The sequence below is a fragment of the Nerophis ophidion genome, linkage group LG03, assembly GCF_033978795.1.
Source record: "Nerophis ophidion isolate RoL-2023_Sa linkage group LG03, RoL_Noph_v1.0, whole genome shotgun sequence".
Lineage (NCBI taxonomy): Eukaryota > Metazoa > Chordata > Actinopteri > Syngnathiformes > Syngnathidae > Nerophis > Nerophis ophidion.
Window position 1 is genome coordinate 4513944 of NC_084613.1, and position 10979 is coordinate 4524922.

Consider the following 10979-nt stretch of genomic DNA (forward strand, 5'->3'; position numbering starts at 1 on the left):
TAAGCCTTGCTTGTTCAATATTCAATGCAAAACTTGTTTGGGTCCCTATTAAAAGGTTAATTTGTTCAACCTTGGCCCGGGGCTTTTTTCAGTTTTAAATTTTGGCCCACTCTGTATTTGAGTTTGACATCCCTGCTCTAGCGGGTCATTTTTTAAATGATGCTACAGATTAGCAGTGCGGCTACTTTTTGTAGCAAGGCTTTTGCCTCATTAATGTTGGACATATTCCCTGCTTGAAGACAAACCACCGCCAAATGATGGACCCCGTGCTGTTTTTCTTGGGAATTAATTCTTCCTTCATTTGTTACCAGATTCGCACCTTCTCTCTCTCATATTACCACTCGCACCTCACCGTTAGCATCACGGCTAACGTTACCATGTCGCTATCTCTCTGCTCCACGGGAGCGTGTGACGTTGCGCATGTGACGTATGTAAGAAGGTGCGCTTGTTTTTATATCTCTGTGAGAAGGAGAGACAAGAAAGAGTGAGAAGAGCCTGCAGTGTAATGCCCGCAGTCAAAAGCAACTGCGTGAGAACGTATACTCCAATATCACGATATAGTCATTTTCTATATCGCACAGACACAAACCCACGATATATCGAACCAGTCCTCTGTCTGAATGAAATTATTTGCCCTCGGTCCCCAAAACTTACATTTCCGATGCCGCTCCAGCTTGATGCTTTTACAGAGGGAAAATATATTCCCAGAGCTGAAAGTCCTGTTGAAAGGCCAAGTCCCAAATTCAAAATCCAAAATGAAGCAAAGGAAACGGTCCGAGGTAGAGTTCAGTAGTTTTATTCGGGGAAAATAATTCCAACATTTGTGTTCCACAGGCAAAATCCAGCATCTTTAAAAGCAGAATATGGAGAGAGAGAGAGAGAGAGAGAGAGAGAGAAGGAAGAATAGAGCGAGGTCAAGTCCTGCTTTTAGAAAAGTCCTGCAGTAGACCATGAGTGACTGTGTAGAAGTCCATTCAAAAAAGGATACGTTATTGTCCTGTGTGAGTTCTCATGTGTCTTTGTATATTACCTTTGTTTGAGGATCTTTTCCCGCACATTGAACAACTATAAGGTTTTTCTCCCGTGTGAGTTCTCATGTGTATTTGCAAAATATTTTGGTTGGAGAATCTTTTACTGCAAACTGAACAACTGAAATGCTTTTCCCCCGTGTGTGTCCGCATGTGCCGAGTCAAATCGATGTTTCTAACAAAGCCCTTGGCGCAAACTAAACAACTGAAGGGTTTCTCCCTCGAGTGCAATCGAATGTGCGCTTGCATGCTGCGCTGGTGAGAGAATCTTTTGCCGCAAACTGAACAACTGAATGGTCTTTCTCCCGTGTGCGTCTGCATGTGTTGAGTCAAATGAGAGCTTTGAAAGAAGACTTCCGTGCAGACCGAACAGACGAAGGGTTTTTCGCCCGTGTGCGTTCTCATGTGCATTTTTATAGCGCTGCTGTCAGAGAAGGTTTTACCGCAAACCGAACAACAGAAACTTTTTTCCCCCGTGTGTCCCCGCATGTGCCGCGTCAAATCCCAGTTTCTAATGAAACCTTTTGCACAGACGGAACAATTGAAAGGTCTTTCTCCCGTGTGCATGTTCATATGATGCTTTAGAGTGGACTTCCGAGAGAATGTATTGCCACAAAGTGAGCAACTAGGTTTTTCTTCTGTCTGCGTTCTCATGTGGGATTCCATGTTTACATTGTTGTGTGACGTCGTGTCGTCAGCATCTGACAGTGGAGCTAAGAGCTCGCCTGCTTGAGATCTCCCACAGTGGTCTCCATCAGCTTCTGCTGTCATGTGTTGTGGTGAGCTGCTGCCGGAAGATTCCACGACTCTGACCTCCTCACTTCGACCGTGAGGAAGCTGTGAGGACTCAGGTGGTTTCTCTTCATGGTCTTCGGTCTTCACAGAGACAACAGTCAGTGGAAACTTAGTGAGATCAGCCTCCTGCCTTAGATCCTGAGCGATCCAGAGTTCCTCCTCTTCCTCTTTAATGTGCTTCAAAGGGGGGCTCCATTCCATCGACCGAGGGGGACATTCTTCTCGGCGACCAACCAGCTGTTGGATGTCTGCAGGACAAACAAGAATTGTTGTTAAATATGATTATTGGTTTCACAAGTTTGTATTAACGAGCCAATGTATAGATCAGGGCTCTCAAACTCAAGTTACCTGGGGGCCACTGGATGCAGAGTCTGGGTGAGGCTGGGCCGCAAGAAAAGATTTCTTAAAGGGGAACATTATCATTAGACCTATGTAAGCGTCAATATATACCTTGATGGTGCAGAAAAAAGACCATCTATTTTTTTAACCGATTTCCGAACTCTAAATGGGTGAATTTTGGCGAATTAAACACCTTTCTGTTTATCGCGCTGGAGGCGATGACGTCAGAATGTGACGTCGCCGAGGTAACACACCCACCATTTTCATTTTCAACACATTACAAACACCGGGTCTCAGCTCTGTTATTTTCCGTTTTTTGACCATTTTTTGGAACCTTGGAGACATCATGCCTCGTGGGTGTGTTGTCGGAGGGTGTAACAACACTAACAGGGAGGGATTCAAGTTGCACCACTGGCCCCAAGATGCCAAAGTGTCTGCCGCCAGACCCCCATTGAATGTGCTGGAGTTTTCTCCACATTTGACCGGCGATGCTAAGGCAGACATGGCACAGAGATGTATGGATAACCTGCAGATGCATTTGCAACGATAGTCAACGAAATCACAAAGGTGAGTTTTGTTGATGTTGACTGCCAGCTAATGGATGCTAACATGCTACGCTAATCGACGCTAACATGCTATTTACCGGCGGTGCTAAAGCAGACATGGCACAGAGATGTATGGATAACCTGTAGATGCATTTGCAACGATAGTCAACAAAATCACAAAGGTGAGTGTAAGTGTTGTTGAAAACTTACACTTAATATTTTTTGTTGTAAATTATTATGGTTCTGAAGTCATTTTATATTTTTGTAAATAAGACACATTGGGTGTACTATAAAAATGGCAATTTATTTTCTTTGTCACACCGCTATTCTCGCGAGATTTGGTGTGCTGTTAGGAGTTGCAGACATGCAAAGGACTTTGGGCCATCAGCAGCAGTGGGGAACATTTGGCTAGCTGAACAAGGTATTTGTCATATTGTGTTGTAATCTTCTGTATTTTTGTGGAGTGCATTGGTTTGATTTTTTTTGTACGCTCATGTAGTTGCACAACACTGGAGTGTTTGCTGCCCAAGAACCTCCGAAGTGGCAGGCAGCCACGAGGTAGCTATTTTTGTTTGGCACCTTGTTTGCCTGGGACTGAACTATTTCTAAAACTATTGCATTTCATGTCTTGTCCTGTAGTTTTCACGGCTTAAAACTCAAGTAAAGAGCCCGTATTTAAGAAACCGAGCCAGTGTTGTCATTTTGGAGCCACAGTGAGTTTTGTTGATGTTGACTGCCAGCTAATCGATGCTAACATGCTACGCTAATCAATGCTAACATGCTATTTACCGGCGGCGCTAAAGCAGACATGGAACAGAGATGTATGGATAACCTGTAGATGCATTTGCAACGATAGTCAACGAAATCACAAAGGTGAGTTTTGTTGATGTTGACTGCCAGCTAATCGATGCTAACATGCTATGCTAATCGATGCTAACATGCTATTTACCGGCGGTGCTAAAGCAGACATGGAACAGAGATGTATGGATAACCTGCAGATGCATTTGCAACTATATTACGTTTCCTTCCACCCACATTTAATGCGAAACAAACACTTACCAATCGATGGATTTAAGTTGCTCCAGTGTCACAAGATGCGAAAGTCCTGATCGTTTGGTCCGCACATTTTACCGGCGATGCTAACGCAGCTATTCGGCCATGCTATGGCTACGAATAGCGTCAATAGCTATTCGCTCAATAGCTTCAGTTTCTTCTTCAATACTTTCATACTCCAACCATCTGTTTCAATACATGCGTAATCTGTTGAATCGCTTAAGTCGCTGAAATCCGAGTTTGAATCCGAGCTAATGTCGCTATATCTTGCTGTGGTATTCCCATTGTTTGTTTACATTGGCAGCACTGTGTGACGTCACAGGGAAATGGCCAGTGTCTTCGCAGAGAGCAAAAATAAGGCACTTTAAAGCTTTATTTAGGGATATTCCGAGACCGGTAAAATTTTGAAAAAAAATTCAAAAAATACAACAAGCCACTGGGAAATGAGTTTTATTGTTTTTAACCCTTTTGAAATAGTGATAATGTTCCCCTTTAAAAAAATATTTTTAAATGTCTTTATTCTTATTTTCAACACAAAATAATATCAAAATACAAATGAACAAAATGTGAATTAAGTAATGTGAGGCAATGCAAATTAAATAACAAAAAAACAAACAACGGTTTGAATTGGTCCATGTTATCGGGGACTGTTATTACCGACGGACAGGTGTGGTGGTGTGACTGCTGCCGGGCACGTCAGAAAACCCTCGTCTCCATGGCAACGTTTCTCTCGCTTTCACTCATTTGCTGCGTTTCCACTAACGCAGGGGTAGGCAACACAGAACGTTGAAAGAGCCATTTTTGTCATGATCCACGACTTGGATCATGTCATGTTCTGGTTTGGGTTCGGTTTTCTGTTTGTTATTTGACGTCCTTAGTTCCCGGTGGCACTTCCTGTTTTGTTTCTGTTGTCATAGTAACTCATTAGTGTTACCTGTGTCTTGTTTGTCGTCGCGCACCTGATTTGTGATTATCTCCTTATTTAAGACTTCCTTTGTTTGCCATTCGTTCTCGGACACTTATTTGCTTCCATGCAACAGATGACGTCGCTCTTCCCGCATTGTGGTAACCAACTTTTGATACTTGTTAGCTTCCACGCTATTCCCGCCCTGTTTATGTCCCTAGCTTACATGCTAGCGCTTTCTGTTTGTTTGGTCTAGTGCCTTTGTGCAAGTGCCTTTGTTCTTAGTTTGTTTTAATAGTGTTCTTTAGTGTACCAATAAATTATCATTCCTACTTTCACGCTGTGTTCCATCTCCGCTGGACCCACGAGAGAACGCAAACTTCACCATGATGCCACCCAAGCGTCACAATTTTGGGCCCAAATAATAAATAAAATCGTCTCCGTCTGACGATTTTAACGCACTTTCACAAAGTGCATTAAAATAATGCACTTTGTGAAAGTCAAAGTGTTGTTGTAGTGAGTATCAGGATTATCTCAGGGAGAGCATGTCCCAAATTCCAAGCTGCTGTTTTGAGGCATGTTTAAAAAAAAAAAATGCACTTTGTGACTTCAATAATAAATATGGCAGTGCAATGTTGGCATTTTTTTTTCCATAACTTGAGTTGATTTATTTTGGATAACCTTGTTACATTGTTTAATGCATCGCAACAAAATTAGGCATAATTTTGTTGCGATGCATTTGTGGGATCACACTCCTCAGCCTTCCCGGTAAGGTTTATTCAGGTGTACTGGAGAGGAGGCTACGCCGGATAGTCCAACCTCGGATTCAGGAGGAACAGTGTGGTTTTCGTCCTGGTGGTGGAACTGTGGACCAGCTCTATACTCTGGGCAGGGTTCTTGAAGGTGCATGGGAGTTTGCCCAACCAGTCTACATGTGCTTTGTGGACTTGGAGAAGGCATTGGACCGTGTCCCTCGGGAAGTCCTGTGGGGAGTGCTCAGAGAGTATGGGGTATCGGACTGTCTTATTGTGGCGGTCCGCTCCTTGTATGATCAGTGTCAGAGCTTGGTCCGCATTGCCGGCAGTAAGTCGAACACATTTCCAGTGAGGGTTGGACTCCGCCAAGGCTGCCCTTTGTCACCCATTCTGTTCAGAACTTTTATGGACAGAATTTCTAGGCGCAGTCAAGGCGTTGAGGGGTTCCGGTTTGGTGGCCGCAGGATTAGGTCTCTGCTTTTTGCAGATGATGTGGTCCTGATGGCTTCATCTGGCCGGGATCTTCAGCTCTCACTGGATCGGTTCAGAGCCGAGTGTGAAGCGACCGGAATGAGAATCAGCACCTCCAAGTCCGAGTCCATGGTTCTCGCCCGGAAAAGGGTGGAATGCCATCTCCAGGTTGGGGAGGAGACCCTGCCCCAAGTAGAGGAGTTTAAGTACCTAGGAGTCTTGTTCACGAGTGGGGGAAGAGTGGATCGTGAGATCGACAGGCGGATCGGTGCGGCATCTTCAGTAATGTGGACGTTGTACCGATCCGTTGTGGTGAAGAAGGAGCTGAGCCGGAAGGCAAAGTTCTCAATTTACCGGTCGATCTACGTTCCCATCCTCACCTATGGTCATGAGCTTTGGGTCATGACCGAAAGGATAAGATCACGGGTACAAGCGGCCCAAATGAGTTTCCTCCGCCAGGTGGCAGGTCTCTCCCTTAGAGATAGGGTGAGAAGCTCTGCCATCCGGGAGGAACTCAAAGTAAAGCCGCTGCTCCTCCACATGGAGAGGAGCCAGATGAGGTGGTTCGGGCATCTGGTCAGGATGCCACCCGAACGCCTCCCTAGGGAGGTGTTTAGGGCACGTCCAACCGGTAGGAGGCCACGGGGAAGACCCAGGACATGTTGGGAAGACTATGTCTCCCGGCTGGCCTGGGAACGCCTCGGGATCCCCCGGGAAGAGCTAGACGAAGTGGCTGGGGAGAGGGGAGTCTGGGCTTCCCTGCTTAGGCTGCTACCCCCGCGACCCGACCTCAGATAAGCAGAAGAAGATGGATGGATGGATGGAATGTGTTAATTCCACCACTGTATGTATCGGTTGATATCAGAATCGCTAATTAACAGTTGGACAATATCGGAATATCAGATATCAGGGAAAAAAAACATTACCGGACATCTCTATAAACAAATACCTAGCTTGGAGGCACAAGACATATTAAAAAGGAATGTTCATTTAACGATTATCTCTTAATATCATAATTATTTTTTTTTAATTATAATTTAAAACAGATGGTTCAACCCTAGATGGTACTAACCTTGAAGTATACCAATCTTTTGGACCTCTACTCCGTGTGAGTGTAGAAGGAAAAGTGGTCCACCAGCTAGTCTGAAAAGTTCGCTTTAGTCATGTTAAACTTTAACATTTTATGAAAAATATTTCTTCACATTTAGATGTTTTTTTTTTTATGATTTCTGACATTTTTACCGCTAAACCGTTAAAATACGCCGCTTAAGGTAAATAAACCGTAGCTATATTGAATGTTTGCTGACCATGTAAGGTCAGGGGGTCAGGGAGGTCGCTTGGTGAAAACCAAGTAGTTGCACCTTTGATGCTTAAGAAAGCATACTTTATGGAGATGGTCGTGTTAAAAAGCAAGTATATATCCACCCTGAGAGAGAATGTAACATTCTGGATCTTGGGTAAAAACAACTTCCCAAAAAAATGCTCAGTCTTTCACAAGAAAGGATGGGGCGAGGTACACCCCTTTGTCCACAGCTGTGTGAGCAAATAGTCAAACAGTTTAAGAACAACCTTTCTCAAAGTGACATTGCAAGAAATTTAGGGATTTCAACATCTACGCTCCATAATATCATCAAAAGGTTCAGAGAATCTGGAGAAATCACTCCACGTCAGCGGCATGGCCGGAAACCAACATTGAATGACCGTGACCTTCGATCCCTCAGACGGCACTGTATCAAAAACCGACATCAATCTCTAAAGGATATCACCACAAGGGCTCAGGAACACTTCAGAAAACCACTGTCACTAAATACAGTTGGTCGCTACATCTGTAAGTGCAAGTTAAAGCCATTGATCAACAACATCCAGAAACGCCGCCGGCTTCTCTGGGCCCGAGATCATCTAAGATGGACTGATGCAAAGTGGAAAAGTGTTCTGTGGTCTGACGAGTCCACATTTCAAATTGTTTCTGATATGGAAACGGGGTTTGTAAAAGGGGAACTTGTTCAACCTTGGCCCGTGGCTTTGTTCAGTTTTAAATTTTGGCCCACTCTGTGTTTGAGTTTGACACCCCTGCTCTGGATGAACATGAGGTACAAACATTGTATTGATGATACGTGGATGTTGTGCTTACTTGGACTGTGATGAAGCTGTGAGGACTCAGGTGGTTTCTCTTCATGGTTTTCAGTCTTCACAGAGACAACAGGCAGTGGAAACTTGGTGAGATCAGCCTCCTCCTGCCCAAGAAGACACTTTTGGGCAATCCAGAGTTCCTCTTCTTCTTCAAAATGGGGTGGCTGTGACTCCTCCTCGTCCTCTTTAAAGTGGGGAGGCTGCTGGGCGTCTTGTTGGGTAAATAAATAATGTTATGGGAGAATAGAAAATATTTTTTTCACTGAAACTGTAAACACACTAAGTTAATTTGTGTTATTGCGTGTTTTGTATCAAAAGTATGTAGCTGAACAACCAGGGGAAACCAAGTTTCTTTCTACCAGCCACTAAAATGACTTTAAAAGCAGTACAGTGACAAATGTGTTATGGATTTATTTTTTTTTTAAAGGGGTCATTTGAAAACCTTTCGGTACAAGCCAGCATTGACCCAAAAAATTCTTAAAAAGTCACATATCCACTACCTACTGTACATATCCTACCAAGTCAGAACTAAACTGTTTCAATGTCCACTTCTCAGATGAGGCAATTGTTGATGACTGAAGTGCTGATATCAACCTTTAAGGCACTGCCTTTAGCGTCCTCTTCAACCTGTCGTCACGTCCGCTTTTTCTCCATACAAACATAATATCTACGGCTTTTCACACACACACACACAAGTGGATGCAAGGCATACTTGGTCAACAGCCATTCAGGTCACACTGAGGGTGGCTGTTTAAACAACTTTAACACTGTTATAAATATGCGCCACACTGTGAACCCACACCATACAAGAATGACAAACACATTTCGGGAGAACATCCGCACCGTAACGCAAGATAAACAAAACAGAACAAATACCCAAAATCCCTTGCAGCCCTAGCTCTTCCAGGACCCAACAATATACACCCCGACCCCTCAACCCCCCCCTCCACCCCATTTCTCTAAATCAGGGGTCGGCAACCCGCGGCTTCGGAGCCGCATGCGGCTCTTGGATCACTCGGATGTGGCTCAGCTGCATACTTGCCTAACCCCCCATTTTTCCAGGAGATTTCCCGGATTTCAGTGCCTCTCCCAGAAATCTCCCCAGGATAACATTTTCAGATTTTCACCCGGCCAACCATATTGAGGGCGTGCCGTGATGGCAATGCCTTAAACGTCCTCTCGACCATGTCGTCGCGTCCGCTTTAATACTATGCTATCTGAGTGCCGGCCGGCCACAACTTGTGTGTGGCCGCTGACTCAACACTCAAACGACGGCAAGACATACTTGTTCAACAGCCATACTGGTTACACTGAGGGTTGTGATATAAACAACTTTAACACTCTTAATAATATGCGCCACACTGTGAACCCACACCAAACAAGAATAAAAAAACACATTTCGGGAGAACATCCACAACGTAACACAACATAAACACAACAGAAAAAATACCCAGAATCCCATGCATCCCTAACTCTTCCTGGCTACATTTTACACCCTCACTACCACCCCCCACCCCCCCGACAAATTTTCATATTAAGGTGCGGGCCGCGTGTCTGAGACCCCTGGTTAATACATAGCACAAAGCAAAAAAAAAAACTTTGGACGCAAGTCTCCGGTAAGAGCAGACTTAATATCAGAATTTTCCCATCCAAAAACTTGCAGGTTGACGTCGAGAAACATGATCGCTTGACCGCTCTGTGGTAAAGCTTCACAACAAACAAAGAAACACCGGCTGTGTTTCGGTTGCTAAAGGCAGCTGCAATCCACCAACAGCATTCTTCTTTGACGTCTCCATTATTAATTGAACAAATTGCAAAAGATTTAGCAACACAGATGTCCAAAATACTGTGTAATTTTGCGATTAAAAGAGACGACTTTTAGCCGTGTGTGGTGCTGGGCTAATATGTTCGCTCCAACCAATAACGTCACAAGCACGTGTCAACAGGATACCTCGCGGGAAATTTAAAATTGCAATTTAGTAAACTAAAAAGGCCGTATTGGCATGTGTTGCAATGTTAATATTTCATCATTGATATATAAACTATCAGACTGCGTGGCTTTCAGTAGGCCTTTAAATAGTGTGTCTGAAACTGTCCCGTTTGGATGAACAATATAAAAAAAACAAAGCAGTAAATATAACGTTAATAAAAGGAAGTAAACAAACCTGTTCTGTGTGACACAACTTGATGTTGCTTGAAAACAGCGTCCAGTAGTTGATGTTGTCGCTCCTTCTCCTCTTTTGTTGGAGAAAGTTTGTCTTGGTACTCTGCTTTCGTTCTTTCGCACATTTTCACACAATCCCAACACTTTACACTTAAACTTGATCTCTGCTTAGCGACGTGTTGATCACTTCTGCGTCTCTTAGTTGGTGGCTAACAAGCTAAGCTAAGCAGGCAAGAAGCGGCAATATTTGCTCAGATTAAAATATCCGGATACAAACAAACGGTAACTCTATGAAATGACATGTATTCGCACATGCAGGCAATGATTAACAACACAGAACTATAAAGAACACAACTCCTGTCCATCAAACGCCATTTTGTGTGTTTCTTTCTCCGACAGGCTTTTTCCTCTTCTTCGTTGGTTTAATGGCGTTTGGTAATCATCAGCCTTATAGTGCGCATTACCGCCACCCTCTGATATGGAGTGTGGACCAACAATAACAGGGGTCACCAACCTTTTTGAAAGCAAGAGCTACTTCTTGGGTACTAATTAATGCAAAGGGCTACCAGTTTGATACACACTTAAATAAATTGCCAGAAATAGCCGATTTGCTCAATTTACCTTTAATATATATATATATATATATATATATATATATATATATATATATATATACATATAAATAAATGGGTATTTCTGTCTGTCATTCCGTCGTACATTTTTTTCTTTTACGGAAGGTTTTTTGTAGAGAATAAATGATGAAAAAAAAAAAACACTTAATTGAACGGTTTAAAA

The 10979-nt window shown here is 43.5% G+C and overlaps 1 protein-coding gene across 2 annotated transcripts; it reads right to left on the reverse strand.

Moving 5' to 3' along the window:
- Nucleotides 1-780: 780 nt before the first annotated feature.
- LOC133549010 (oocyte zinc finger protein XlCOF6.1-like) lies at nt 781-10620 on the reverse strand. Of its 2 annotated transcripts, XM_061894060.1 has the most exons (3): nt 10186-10620; nt 8022-8231; nt 781-2071 (listed from the first exon to the last, which is right to left on the reverse strand). In XM_061894060.1, the coding sequence occupies exons 1-3, from the start codon at nt 10307-10309 to the stop codon at nt 990-992; spliced, it is 1416 nt and encodes a 471-aa protein (XP_061750044.1). In that variant the 5' UTR covers nt 10310-10620; the 3' UTR covers nt 781-989. The 2 variants fall into 2 exon arrangements, with proteins under 2 accessions (XP_061750044.1, XP_061750045.1); XM_061894061.1 differs by lacking the exon at nt 8022-8231.
- Nucleotides 10621-10979: the final 359 nt, after the last annotated feature.